At 43.7% G+C, this 13990-nt stretch overlaps 1 protein-coding gene across 1 annotated transcript in view; it reads left to right on the top strand.

Annotated features, from left to right (window-relative positions):
* ath (ATP-dependent RNA helicase DHX33) overlaps positions 1 to 13738 on the top strand; it is a 35357-nt gene extending 21619 nt beyond the window's left edge. The window contains exons 18-24 of the mRNA XM_089545734.1: positions 470 to 536; positions 874 to 978; positions 7621 to 7754; positions 8777 to 8843; positions 9218 to 9327; positions 12216 to 12314; positions 13602 to 13738. Coding sequence (XP_089401860.1) covers positions 470 to 536; positions 874 to 978; positions 7621 to 7754; positions 8777 to 8843; positions 9218 to 9327; positions 12216 to 12306 — 574 coding nt within the window. The 3' untranslated portion in view covers positions 12307 to 12314; positions 13602 to 13738. The remainder of the gene's footprint in view (positions 1 to 469; positions 537 to 873; positions 979 to 7620; positions 7755 to 8776; positions 8844 to 9217; positions 9328 to 12215; positions 12315 to 13601) is intronic.
* The last annotated feature ends 252 nt before the right edge of the window (positions 13739 to 13990 follow it).

Here is a 13990-nt window from a genome sequence, read left to right as displayed (position 1 = left end):
ATGAGTGAATGTTTTGTCATCAGCCAAAGCCACGCAGCAGTAGTGGCTTACTTTTGGCTTTCTCATTAAACATTGGTTGATCGAGGTTCCTGGCCTGCACAAATTTTCTGGACTTTTTTGTCAATATTGGTGCATCATCCAATGCTTAAATATGAGCAAGAAAGAACACGAAAATTAAATTAATGTACCTTAGTTTAGCAGAATAGGTACTTGTCTCTTTACTGCCATCTGTCTTGCCACAAAAAGTGTTGCGCTCACTTCTGAAGGAAAAAGGCAAACATAAGTATCTCCATAAAAGGTCACACTTGTTATGGGACAGACAGGACAGTTATGCTTTTTTTTTGTACATTCACTGCCTGTGCTTTTAAAAGGCACCACTGCGCCATGTTTTGTAAACATTTTGTCTGATATTGCATGGCATAGGTGAATTTTATTGGGAGCTAATAAATTCTTTTCATGCTTTCTCTAGGGACGAAATTCTGACTATCATATCCATCTTGTCTGGAGACTCGGTTCTTTACTTCAACGAAAAGCATGTGAGTATGCTCAGCATTTCAGTTCATAAGGCAAAGACTACCATTATTCAGACTCCTTTTCCATATCATTACTATACCAGATGAGACTAAGTATTGCATGCTGTCGTTTCCTGCAAATGTGATGAACACTGGTGAGTTAATCAAAATTTGAGGTAGTTTTTAGTGTAAGGGGTCTGCAGTATGTTAAGCTTGTACCTCATTGTGCCTTGTCACATGGACTTTTGAATACCTTCATAAGTCTATTGTCTTTAATCATATGCCTACGTGTTCACATGTCTGAACAGAGCTTTGTGCATTTTAAGAACTTTTTACAATTTGTCATTTTGCTTGCTCTCAGAGGGAACGTGCTGCTGAAGTCTGGAAGAAATTTCAGTCAAATGAAGGGGACCATGTGATGCTGCTGAATGTCTACAAGGCATACAAGAGTGTCAAAGGAAACAAGGTGAGAGCAAGTGAAATTGTATCGTGGCTTAAAAGTAAAGCAACAAAAATGGTGCACAAATAGTAGAGAAAGCAGTAGCAGTTTGTACTTAGTGAACTTGCAGCGTTTTTCTGTGCTGCTGCTGCTAGAAGGGATCTCTTTGTTTCAGATGAATTTACTGCATTTCACGTCACAACTTGCATGCTGTGTTATGTTAGGTAGCAAACACTACTGTATGTATATATACAGATGTTTCTAAAAACAGTCAGCCTGGCGGTGCATTCTTCAATGCATTCATGTAGAGAATGGTTTTTCATCATACAACATAGACCGCTTATAACGCAGGTCGCGGGAGTCGTGAAAATCCGCATAATAAGTGGTACCGCACTATATCAAACGTCATATTTAGGCTCTTACTCACATGCAAATATGGCCAACCCACCTTTTATTGAGTCTTTTACAACTTAACGCACAATAAAGCACCAGAATTGGACACTAAACAAAAACTTTATTTCTTCATCAATGAAAAAATGCCGTTATCTTCGTCTGGCGATGAGCCTTCACTGCATTGTGCACTACCTCATCTTCAACAGCGATCAGATGCTTGACAGCTTTCTAGCTCAAGCCCTTCTGCGTGCAGTACATCCTTCAGCTTGCTGATGTAATCCAGTGCATCTCTGTTCGAAACTTCTGGTGTGCTGTCTCCTTCGTCGTCGTCATCGTCCGATACATTGTCATCGCGATCACGCACTGCTGCTACAATGGCTTCGTCCGTGTCTGCTTCTTCGCAGACGAAGTCATCGCAATCCTTGTTTACGAAGCCTTCGATTGTGTCATCCTGTCCAACAATGTTGTTTTTTACCAGGTCCGACCACACATCATCAACGTTGAGGACTTCGTCGACATCATCGCCGCGGTGGCTATCGTCGCTCCTCACATAAGGATCGCTGCCCACGGCGTTGCGCACAAACCCTGCCTTTGCGAAACACTTGGCGATGGTTGACACTTTTATCTGCCACCAAGACGCCGTAATCATGTCGATGGCACTTCTCAGGTTTACCTTCATTGCTTCGTCTCGCTGAAGGTTAATCAGCACTCTCTCGCATATACGCCTTTTGTAATGCGCTTTCACTGCGGCGATTACGCCTTGGTCCATCGGCTGGCTCTTCGCTGTCGTATTTGCGGGCAAGAACGTGAGGCTCACTGCACTGAGCTTTAAATTTACATGATGGGCACTGCAGTTGTCAATAACTAGGACAACTTGTCGCTTTTGTGACACCATGTCTTCGTCAAATTTTTGAAGCCATGTTGCGAATAGCTCTCGAGTCATCCACGACTTTCTGTTGGCCTTATAAATAACTGGCAGGCACTCTTGTCTTTTTGAAGCAGCGTGGCCGCGCTGACCTGCCGATCACAAATAAGCGCCTCTTGTCGCTGCCATCCATATTGGCGCAGAAGAGAACGGTAAACCGCTCCTTCGAAGCCTTTCTACCAGAGCAGCGTTCATGGGACAGTGCAAGAGTGCGGTTTGGGAGCAAATTATAAAATACGCCAGCCTCATCCGCATTGTAAATGTCCCGCTCGGCGTACTTCATCGGCATGGACTCGATGTTTACGTTGAGCCAGGCCTGAACGGCAGAATCGTCCACTTGAGATGACACGGCAGCTTATTCCGTGCCGGTCCTTAAATCGTTGGATCCACCCATTTAACGGGTTGAAGCTATCGTGGCCCAACAAGTCTGCAAACGACCTCGCCTTTGCTTGCAGAATCGGACCACTCACGGGCACATTCTGAGCTCGCACGTCACAGAACTCGACGTCTTCATGCTTTGATGCGCGTATCCGCTTCTTTGCCAGTGATCCAGAGTCTTCTTGAAGTTGCTGTCGCACCTTATCCCTGTTCTTCCAAATTGCCGACACTATTGTGCCGTACTTCTGCGCCACGGTAACCTTCTTCACACCACTTTCGACGTCTTTAATAATGCTTTGTTTTGTCTCCAGGGTTAAAGCTTGCCGTTTTCTTGAGTTTGAAGGATCAGGCGGCATGACAACTTAGCGCAGCACGACACAAGTAGCGCAACAAAGAAATACGTTTTCCGGTAGCTAGGCCTACGAAGCTAACAGCACCTTTCTCTATGGCAAAAGACTGGCGGACTGGCGTACTACCGTGCAGGGCTGCTAGGTCCTAAACTCAAAAAAGCTCCACAAAAATCACAAGTAGCCAAAAAGTAGCCAACGTGCCGCCGGAGTGTCAAAAGTAGCCAAAAAAGCACCAAAGTTGCAGAAAAGCAGCGCAACAAATTTGTAATTCTTCCCGAATGCAGGTTAACACTGGATGCGAACAACTGAAGTGTAAAAGCATCAAATCAAATGGAAGGAAATATATGAACATCATGGGACAGGACCACGGAAACGCGTGAGGAATTTCTAAAGGGAGTGAAAGTGTGGGAAAGTAACCAGAAGAGTTTTTCTTCTCTGCAGAAGAGAAATAATTCGGGTTCCTAAGCCACTTCCAGAACAATTTGCATTCCCATATAAATATGGCATGCATGCCTTTTTTTAATGAAATTTTTTCACTGTTCTGTAAACAAGGGCATGATTTTATATGCGCCTATTTCTTGTTTCATTTTTCTCCCGCGATATTTTTTCAGTTTTCTATTGCAAAACAGACTGATCGCCACGTGCAGTTCATATGTATTGTAGGCATAGAAAGCACGCGGCCTTGGCCAGAGTTTTTCAGGTCAAATAAGTTCCTTTTCAGCCACTTATTGCTCCCTAGCTCTATATCGCTAGGCGATACGAAGATCCTTCGTCATCACGTTTCAAAACTTTTTGGTCTTCCCCGCTCGCCACTAATCGGCTAAAAAAAAAACCCTGTGCCTTGAAAAATTTCAATCAGGACTGTAATTCTCAGCATCATACAAGTGGCTGTCGGGCTGGCATGTGCGGCTGATCAACTCGCTTTGAACCAGTTGTCAACTGAGGACACAGGTGTATCAGATAAGTAGCAAGACACTTCCCTGTTTACCTGAGGTGCATTCAGTGACTGGAGATATGAAATTTCTTATTGCTAGTTCTAAGGAAGCTACATATCCGCATTGCATAGCAGAGCCAGAGTTTCGGAGTCTTGGCTGGGAGAACAAGTCCGGCGAGCATTAAGTGAACACAGGAGCGAAAAAGCAAAGAAGGGAAGGGGAATTAGGGGCTCGTTATAAACATGAAAGAAGCCAACAGCCACAGAAACCAAGGGGCACAGGGGATTTTTTTTATTTATTTTGTGGTGTTGATCAATTTAGAATATTGCTGAATATGTTATCGCTTAAAGCTAATTGATTAGAAAAGCAGAAGAAAAAACAACCACCTGCCGCCGGTGGGATCCGAACCCACGACCTCCGAATTACGCGTCCGGTGCTCTACCTCTGAGCTACGGCGACGGCTGTCAAATCTTCTGCTTTCGGGGGTATTTATGTTTACAAGTAACCTAACCTTGAGAGTGTTCACCAGCGCCACCCACGTTCATAAGCGGCGGACGTAGAACGCCCTGAGTTACCGCAGGAGTGACGTAGAACGTCATCGAACGGAGGGGGTGGAAGCTGCGTGAGAGCCCTCTTATGCTTCCTATGGCGTCAAGGCTGCCAGAACCGAGGCCCTCGCTAAGCAATTAAGCAAAGAAGGGAAGGGGAATTAGGGGCTCGTTATAAACATGAAAGTTCTACGTCCGCCACTTATGAACGTGGGTGGCGCTGGTGAACACTCTCAAGGTTAGGTTATCTGTAAACATAAATACCCCCGAAAGCAGAAGGTTTGACAGCCGTCGCCGTAGCTCAGTGGTAGAGCACCGGACGCGTAATTCGGAGGTCGTGGGTTCGGATCCCACCGGCGGCATGTGGTTGTTTTTTCTTCTGCTTTTCTAGTCAATTAGCTTTGAGCGATAACATATTCAGTAATATTATAAATTGATCAACACCACAAAAAAAAGAAACTAAAAATCCTCTGTGTGTTGGCTTCTCCCCAAACCTGAAGAGTTAGAGCGAGTTGTTACGATTTTCAACCATGCTGGTGCTTTGTACATGATTTTGTACAGAGGTGAGCTCACTTGTCTACAACACTCGAGCAGTGCTCTGCCAATGGAAATAGGCGAAATTTTAAATCAGGTCCTGAGTTCAGAGGCAATACTTACACTCAAGCGCAGTGAGGTAGATGTACAAACCATGCAGGACAAGCATTTTGTTCCAGTCAGAGCGGCTGCTTTAAGATCTCAGTTTGTTTGCTCTCTAGCACTCTTTCCGAATGCTCTAGACAAGCATGCTCACTTCTGTACATGCCTGTGGAAAAGTGACAGTCGGTGTTTCACATAGCAGAACTAATTTCCTTTCTTGCATGCTGCATAGGCTACCATATTTATTCGAATCTAGGCCAATAGCTTTTCGAAGAACACGAGATACGAAACTGTCAGGTTGGCTTAGATTCAAGGATTTGTAAACAATTCATAAAACACGATGACTCTTCGAAACACGAAAAATAATACGCAGGTATAGTGGCCTGAACTGTTGAAATGTGACGAGAGCGTGTTCAAGCAGTTAGCAAGGTGTGCAGACCTTGTTTAGATGCCTCATTTCTGTGCGAAGCTTTGTTTTGGGTGAACCGTTCAGGAGAGAACAAAAGCCCCAGAGGGGGTATGTCATTCCTGGGTGCAATTCTGAGCTTTTGTTTTTCAGTTTGCAGAGAATTGTTCTCCGAGTGGGGCCGCGCTATCCCAAGAGCAGATGGCAAACTTGCCCGAGAGTTCTACCATTAGTGGGAATCTGTTTTAGCATATTCTTTCTCCTTTCGCTCTCTTTTATTTTTTAAAGGCGCAGTCGTACTCATCAGGTGCAATTTGTGTGCTTTCATTCAAACCTGCGTATCCCTAGTTATGCAGTGAGTCATGTTATGGCTTTTATGTCTTTTGATCCTTGAAAAGAAATATTTGGTGATGGCATCAAGAGCCTAATTTAAATGGTAAGGACATCTTTGTGTCATGGCATGTTATGGCCCTGGCAGAACGCGCTGTGCTGGCGGTAGTAACATGCATTCCGAAATACATGAACCATATAGGTATATATGTTGGCTGTAATAGCTAGGTTGGGAAAATAGAGTGGCATTACTGCCTGCATGGATTTATGTACTGTCATTCCAAAGTTTCATTTCAAAGAACAGAAAGTGCCAACGAAATGGCACCAAGCAGGCAATGTCTCAATAGTATTGCCTTCAAAAGAAAAGTTGTGCTCTCAGTGGAGCAGTCGTCAAACTTTCAATATGGGCATGACTTCGGCATGGATGAGAAGAAAGCTTGGCGTACCGCTCATTTAGAAAGTGGTGCATTTTAAATGCACTTGATGGAACTGAAGGTTGTGCACTCCATGAGGAGGACAGCTTCAAGGAGGCCAGCAATGATGATAAGAGTGAGTGAGCTGGGGCTATAAATGCTGTTCGCATTTGATTAGTGAAACAGTTGTCAATTTTCTGGGGGGCCGAATTATATTCTAGGGAAACTTTCTTTTCTTCTCTGGCCCTTAACTTTCATATGTCCATGGTACTCAGGAGAAAAGAGAATTCTTCAGAGTAGAAATGGCGGCTAGTGTCTAGTGAGGAAAACTTGCAACTCTAATTTTACACTGACAAAAAATAAATATTGTGTTCTTGGCTGGACTTCGTTTCGAAGAATAAAACAGTCTTCCATTTGGTAGAAACGGACATGAACAATAATTTTATACAAGTTGTGGTTGTGCCCTGACAGGCTGTGTTAGCAACCAGAAAGAGTGCATCTGCTGTCGTGGCCCATTGAACTCACTCGAACTGTTGCTGTGGTAGTTCTAGGGATAAGGTTGAAATTTGTAGTGCTGAGTAGAAGGCATTTTAATTAGATGACCTGCAGCTCTTGCATTCAGATCGCATTCCACTACTTCAAGCCACTGCGGTAGCTGAGTGCTCAGCTGCTGATACACACGGGTTTGATCCTGGCTGCAACGGTTGAATTTTGATGGCGGTGAAATGCTAGAGGCCCGTGTGCTGTGCAATATCAGTACACGTCAAAGAGCCCCTGATGGTTGAGATTATTTCGAACCCTCCACTATGGCAGCCCACATAGCCTGAGTTGCATTGGGGCGTTAAACCCCATAAACAAAAAAAAAAAAACCACGACCATTTTACTACTTCATTTACATCTGGGAAGCTCTTGTGAGAATCAACTCCTATGTCGTTGTCGTCACTAGTACCACTGCTTCAGCTTTTTCTGAAGATTGCAGTCATGTCTTACATGTTTTTATCTAGCGTAAAGAAAAGGATGTGTATGCAGCTTTTGTGCCTCATGCATCAATAGTAATTGTGTGTGCACATTTAGCCCTCATGCATTTCTCACTGGAAACTTGAGTTTGGCCAGCTGGGTTTCATGAACGCGGTGTATTTCACTGTTACAGTTTTTTAATGAGGTTTACCAGTTTTGTTGTAATGTCATAGCATTCATGAATGAAAATTATTCCACAAGTTTTTGTAGGCAGCCCATGGTTTTTCTCCCACTTTTCGAAACACGAGAGAAGTTTTTGCTCTGAAACTTTGCCGTTTAAACCTCGTGACTATAGTACTCTGCAAATCCTCAGTGTTCATAGCGACTTTGTATTGCAGGCCTGGTGCAAGGAGAATTTCGTCAACAAGAAGAACATGCTCAAGGTGATTGAGATTCGTTCCCAGCTTGCCGACCTGTGTGTCAAAGCGGGGATACCGCTTCGATCCGGTGGCCTGGACAGCACAGCCTTTAGGTGGTACTTTATTTTCATTGCTTTTAAACAGGTGTATGGAGGATATCATAACGAAAAGTGGTTTCATTGTCTTGTTTGCAGTCGTGAAAAATCAAAAGAATTTGTGTAAATTCAAAACAACAAAAACATCAATGTTAAACATGTTTCCAGCGTGAGCTTAGTTGTAGTTAAAATTTTTATAACCCAATAAAAATATTTGCATGGAACAAATTCCTTTAGTTTGTGGCATGCCCGTATTGTATTTTTCCACTGTTAAGACATGTTGGTTACTACAGGAGAAGACACACACAGGTAGTGTATACCTGTGTACACACAGGTGTATACACACAGGCCAGGGTGTATACACTTGACGTCATTCACAATGATGCACACTTTGTGTGATCAGTAGTATGCTAATGTGCAAGTTCAGTCTTTGACTTTCAATGTGTACTTTCTAACTGGTTGCTTTGGTTAAGGCAGTGTAATGTACGGTGCTAGTGAAGAGGATTGAACTTAACACGACAGTGATATTAGTGTCGAGACAGCAGCAGTCTGTTTTTGTACAATATAAATAAGTTAACAGAGTGTGCTTGCTGAGGGTAGGGGCATGGCTAGATTGAGGTGGGTGTGGTGGTCGAAATTTCCAGAGCTCTCCACTACAGCGTCCCTCATACACTGAATTGCTTTGGGACGTTAAGCCCGGCAAACCAACCAAACCGACCGTAGGTGTAATGGGGGAGGATGTTTGCGAGGATATGGGGGCTGGAGCTGCCAGTCTTGCTTCCCAGAGAAAGACGACAGAGCTAAGAAAAGCAAGCGTAGATAGTCTTTTTAAGAGTCACTTCTGCCTGGCTTTCATGCTTTCCCATTGTAAAATGCTTGCGCAAGCCAACAGGGAATGAAAGGCATTCAGAATTGACCAGAAGTTTGAACAATTGAATTTCACTCTTTAGTGATTGCTTTCAACCTAAATTATGTTTGCAAGTCTGGAGTGGATATACACATGTAGTGCTTACTGGAATTTGCATTTTGTTTCTTCCCAGAAAGTGCCTGGCCTCTGGGCTGTTCACTAACGTCGCTGAGCTCCAGAAGAATGGAGATTATTTAACTGTGAGTACTCTGTCACGTCTTTTTCACCTAACAACACATATGCTTTGCCATATTAGTAGTATATGCTGAGCTGTTTCTTATTCAATCAACTGACCCTGGACAGACACGTTAGCTGGCATGACAAATTCGTGAAGTCTGAAATAGGAGATGTTCCATAATGTGCTGACACCACACTTATTGTTTCGAGATTTAATGCACAGATGATTGCTCTGAAGCAGTACAGTCTTACTGTTTCATTGCAGTACTTAACATTGAACAATGTGTTTAATTGCTAGTGGTTAAAGAGAAAAAAAAATACCGGCATTTAAACTTGAGTCTTGAGACATTGTGTTCAGTGACTTGGTGCTAGCAAATCGTTCTTCTCTTTCGATCAGTTGGACGCACGCAAGAAAGTCCACATTCACCCATCATCCTGCCTCTTTTCATCATCACCCGCATGCGTGGTCTTCACGGAAATGGTTGAGACAACCAAGTGCTACATGAGGTGAGCTGCTCACGGACATTGGCTTTTGCCACTTGTTGTTGGAGGCTGAGCCTGTAGATAGAAGTAGGAGCCAGTTGAGAAGAGTGGCGGATTTCATCAAAACTTGGAACTGGGAACTACCGTATTTTTGTGATTCTAAGTATGCCCATATTTTCGCAAAAAAAAAAAAAAATTGGAGAAAAAGTTTTCATGCGAATCTAAGCACCCCCTTTTTTTTTGTGAGGAAGAGCGGGTAACCAAGGCTGCCAAAAGCGCTTGCTCATTCTGTCGTCGAGCCGCAGCCATCGGAGTCCTGAGGTGATGTGGCGACCGCGGCGCAGCCTCCGTCTTCTTGTGTTGGTGCATTCCTACACTACATGACACATGGTGGCACAGAACTCCAAAAATAGGCTTAAAGCGACCCCGATAACTTATCAGCGTGTTGTCACGTGTGCCTAGTATTGGTAGTGCTCAGCAGGTTTTGCAGGCTTTGTGAGCGCGTGTTGCTTTTTTTTTGGGTGTCACTTGTTTGACAGCCCTAACGGAAGTCATAATGAGTTTGAAGAAGGCTGTCTACAGCTTTAAGTTCAAGCGGACTGTAATCGGGTTTCACGATGATAATGGTAACCTCAGTGCGGCCGCGGAATTCGGCATGGACCGAGCCTGCATCATCAGGTGGAGGAAGCAGAGGGACCAGATTATCAAAGGCGCTGCAACATGTAGGAAGTTCAAAGGACCGCACAAGGGCCGACATCCGCAAATTGAAGAAGTCTGAGCTTGCTCGCAGTGAATGGTGCAGGGGCTTTGCTGTCACTGCCGATGCAATCCAGAGGAAGCATAGAGATTAGAAGGATGCAGATTCCTCACATGGTGTTTCGTGCAAGCTGGAGCTGAGTGGAGTGAATGATGAAAACAAATGGATTTTCTTTGAGATGGCGGGCAATATGCCAGGAACTGCCAGCAGATTTTGAAGAAAAACTTATTGCTTTTCAGTGGTATGTGATGAAACTCTCTGCGAGCTCGGCCAGGTCGGCAGCGGTGATGAAGTGCAGGTGTATTTTAACATGCCCAGGGTGTGCACAGTTAATGAAGTAGGAGCCGGAGAAGTGAAGTTGAAGATGACAGGGTACGAGAAGCAGTGTGTTGCGCTGAAGCTGTGCATAACAGCTGACGGCCGAAAGCTACTGTCATACATCATCCTCAAAAGGAAAAATATGCCAAAAAAATGAATGTTTTCCTAGAGATGTCGTTGTAATAGTTCAGGAAAAAAGGCGGATGACAGCAGAGCTGATGTCCAACTGGATTTGAATCAGCACCTGGAAGCATTGCTTGGTGGAAGTGCAGGCATGCGGTCGATGCTTTTGTTGGATGCGTTTTGCCAACGCATTCGTTCCCAACTCATCCGCATGTGTTTTGCCAACGCATGCCAACACATCCGGATGCGTTTTGCTTGGTCTTTACCCCGGAGGTAGAGACCAAGCTTCAGAACAGCAAGCTTTGATGGAACGGAAGACTACCTGCTGTGGGATACTGAGAGTGGCGGCTCAAACTGTGCGACAGACTTAAGTGGCAGTGAGAGTGACTGAGTATCAGACAAAAGTAGTGGGTTCACTCTGTCTGCTCCTATGTTTGCAAAATAAAATGTTATTTCTTTTCAATATCTTCAATATCTTTCAAGATATTGCCGCAAACAAAAAGAAGGAAAGGGGGGGGGTAGTAGTAGTAGTAAGTGGTTTTAATGACATAGTAAATGGAAGGAAAAGATTTTTGCTAGCCCCGGCATCTGCTATCGCTGCTGGAAGCACCCGAGCTGGAGCAGCTGAAATAAAGGATAGCAGGCAGTGTGTAGAAGTGAAAGGAAAGAGGTGAGGGGATAGTAGAAAGGACAGGGGGAGAGGTACACTGGCAATAAATATATTTACATATATTAACACAGTGAAATATGTACCTGTCGCACGCGCGTGAAGCTCTTGTTGGGCACAGTGGGGTAATATTAGGTTTTTCGAATCTTAGCACCTCCCTCACTTTGGCCTTCACGATTGTCAAACAAGGGGGCGCTTAGAATTGAGTAAATTCGGTAGCTGACTGGAAGGCAGCATTGTGAGCGTTTTGTTTTTTGCGCGGCACCTAGCTGACACCACAGACCTGGCCCCATTAAGAATGCCTGGCTGTGGTTGGCTTCTAATCATTGCTGTAGCATCTTTTAAGTGATTCCTGGCTTTTGCCACTTTGTCTTTCATAGTGAAATTACATCAAAAAGCGCCATGTTGTTGTCTACATTGTGTAGTGCTTTTTTGTTAGGCTGCAACTGTTACAGCGATCACTGACATCTTGGTTTTGGTGAGGTGTGGTGAGGCAGTGCACATTTGATTGCAGATAAATGCATTTACTTGGGTCTACGAAAATGGTGTTCATGATGACGCTATTTGTCGCGTATGTTCTTTTTCTGTTCCAGCAGGTGTCTGTAGCAAAGCATGCTCCCATGATATTGTTTTTTAAGCGGGCACACTACCTTGTATAATGCAGTGTCGAACAAAACATGCTAATACTTTTTGCATGCATAAAAGTGGCATTGTGGATGAATCAGAGTAAGTGTTTGCGAGTCAATTTGGATGGATGTACAGCCTTTGTCAAAAGTACAAAGCTTGAGGCCTACATAGCAGGGCTTATTGCTATGTTTTGGACAGGTCAGAACAACAGTTCCTCTTGCCTTCAAGAGATTTGGAGTGCTGGCAATATCTAACAAGACACGTAGCATGGCCCAGAAGCAAACCCCTTGGTCTCTGCTTTTGACAAAGTCTGTACATCAAAAATATATAAAGACGGCAGGATACATTGCTAACAGGGTGGAGCAATGATGTGACCATGAGTTCTCATATGCAAGGATTCCTTTCTGGCCCATGTCATAGGAATTTGACCGTTGTGGACCCTGACTGGTTGCCTGATGTTGCTCCTCAATATTTTAAAAAGAAGCGCCTTGGTGCCAAAGCGCTATCCTGACCAGAAAGGTAAATACCGACTTGGTTTTATTAACGTTCTGTTCGAGGCCGATGTTGCATTATTATCATGAGAGCATTTGAGAATTAAATAACTATGTAGGCAGTAGATTCTCTGAACAATTCATCAGTGGCCTCATTGTTGCAATTAAGCTAGGGGCATTCTTGCAAAGAATGTTTTTCTCTTCTCACCATCTGTCACAGTGAGGCACTCGAAGGAAATAATGAACATGCCTGGGCTCAGCATATCAACTGCTATGCACACTTTGATCAGTTTGTTTGTTTTGCTTGAAGAGTTGTGAAAGTCAAGCACAAGTGCCAGTGCTGCATTTGTTTTCTTGGGTGCTGAAAGAAAACTAGGACCTATTAGTTTTGTTGTACTGTTTTAGTGTCCTTGTTACACTGAACCATACTTTCTTGCTGGCCTTAAATGTCCATGCAGTGGTTTTCAAGGTGACTCTAAAGGGCGTGAATTACATGCAGTAAAGGCTGTTCTTGCCACATACAAGTCCTCAGAAGCGAGTCGTTAAGTTACAAATAATTTTTGAAAAATCCCATTCTTGAGCCTTGAGGTGAAGTCTGGTGCTGGTCTTTCATGAAAGACCGTCATGATTGCACCCGTCCATATCCTTTCTCGTCCGTGTCTTTTTAGCGCAATTCCCTTCTTTAAGTATCTTTCATGAAAGTTCTGTCTTCAACATTGTAAGGCATTCATGACGTCAGCAGTGAGGCGCTGTTGTTGGTGTTGGTGTGCACATCGGCTAGAGATTTTACTTTGTTCCACTTTCTCCACTACTGGCGTAACATGATGGGAGCGAGCAGTAAAAAAAAAAGCCCAAAAAAAACAAACAAACAAACAACCGAACCAGGTTGATCATGTGACACTTTTGTGGGCGGAGTGGAGTCTCTGCCTGTAATATTTATTAATTTTTTTCTGGCTCGCTTCGGTGCATTATTGAGTTGAGAAGGTACTGGTGGAGGGCCATTCTTATTCGCCAATATCTCTGGTACTACATAAGCTAGATAAAAAAATTTTGTGGAGGATGATGGGTGATTCAATACCTGTCAGTAGTTCGGCTTTTCTTATTCTCGATGAAAACCGTTGCATGCACCTTTAACTCTAACATGGTACCTAAATAGGCGGATGTTTGCCATGAAACAAAAAGATCATTTAAATTTAACTTAGTTGCACATAAAGTGTCAGTTTCCTAGTATGCTACTGCTCTTCTGCGAGGAACCTTGCATTGATATGTGGGCGAATGGTGTCTCACTTGTCTGATATTTTATGCCTTTGTCTAGGTAGGGCCGTCTCCCACCCACCTTTCTGCCTGAAGATGCATTACTGTCTCAAAGGACTTCAGATACGCAGCCCAGCTTGCTTGATCTGGAGCCTGAGAGCCAAGAGCACCATTGTTAATAAATGATCTATGTTTACACTTGCTGTTCAGTGTTTGATTTAATTTGATTTATTTCTACTTGCGCTATAAAAATTACCAAACACTGTTTGAACCCATAGCCAGAGGCTGGTATGGGGTTCAGAACAAAATACATGTAGGCAAGGACACAGTTATTGTGTGAAAATGAAAAGTACCCAAATATTGGCCGAAGACCAAAACCACTGTGCAAAGATGAAATACATTATTGTGCGTGTTATTTTACACTCAACACATTCCAACCAACGCAACACA

Source organism: Amblyomma mixtum, chromosome 5 (assembly GCF_055824585.1).
Source record: "Amblyomma mixtum isolate Tamu chromosome 5, ASM5582458v1, whole genome shotgun sequence".
NCBI lineage: Eukaryota > Metazoa > Arthropoda > Arachnida > Ixodida > Ixodidae > Amblyomma > Amblyomma mixtum.
Note: the sequence above shows the minus strand (reverse complement) of the source record. Positions and strands in the feature narration are given on the sequence as shown.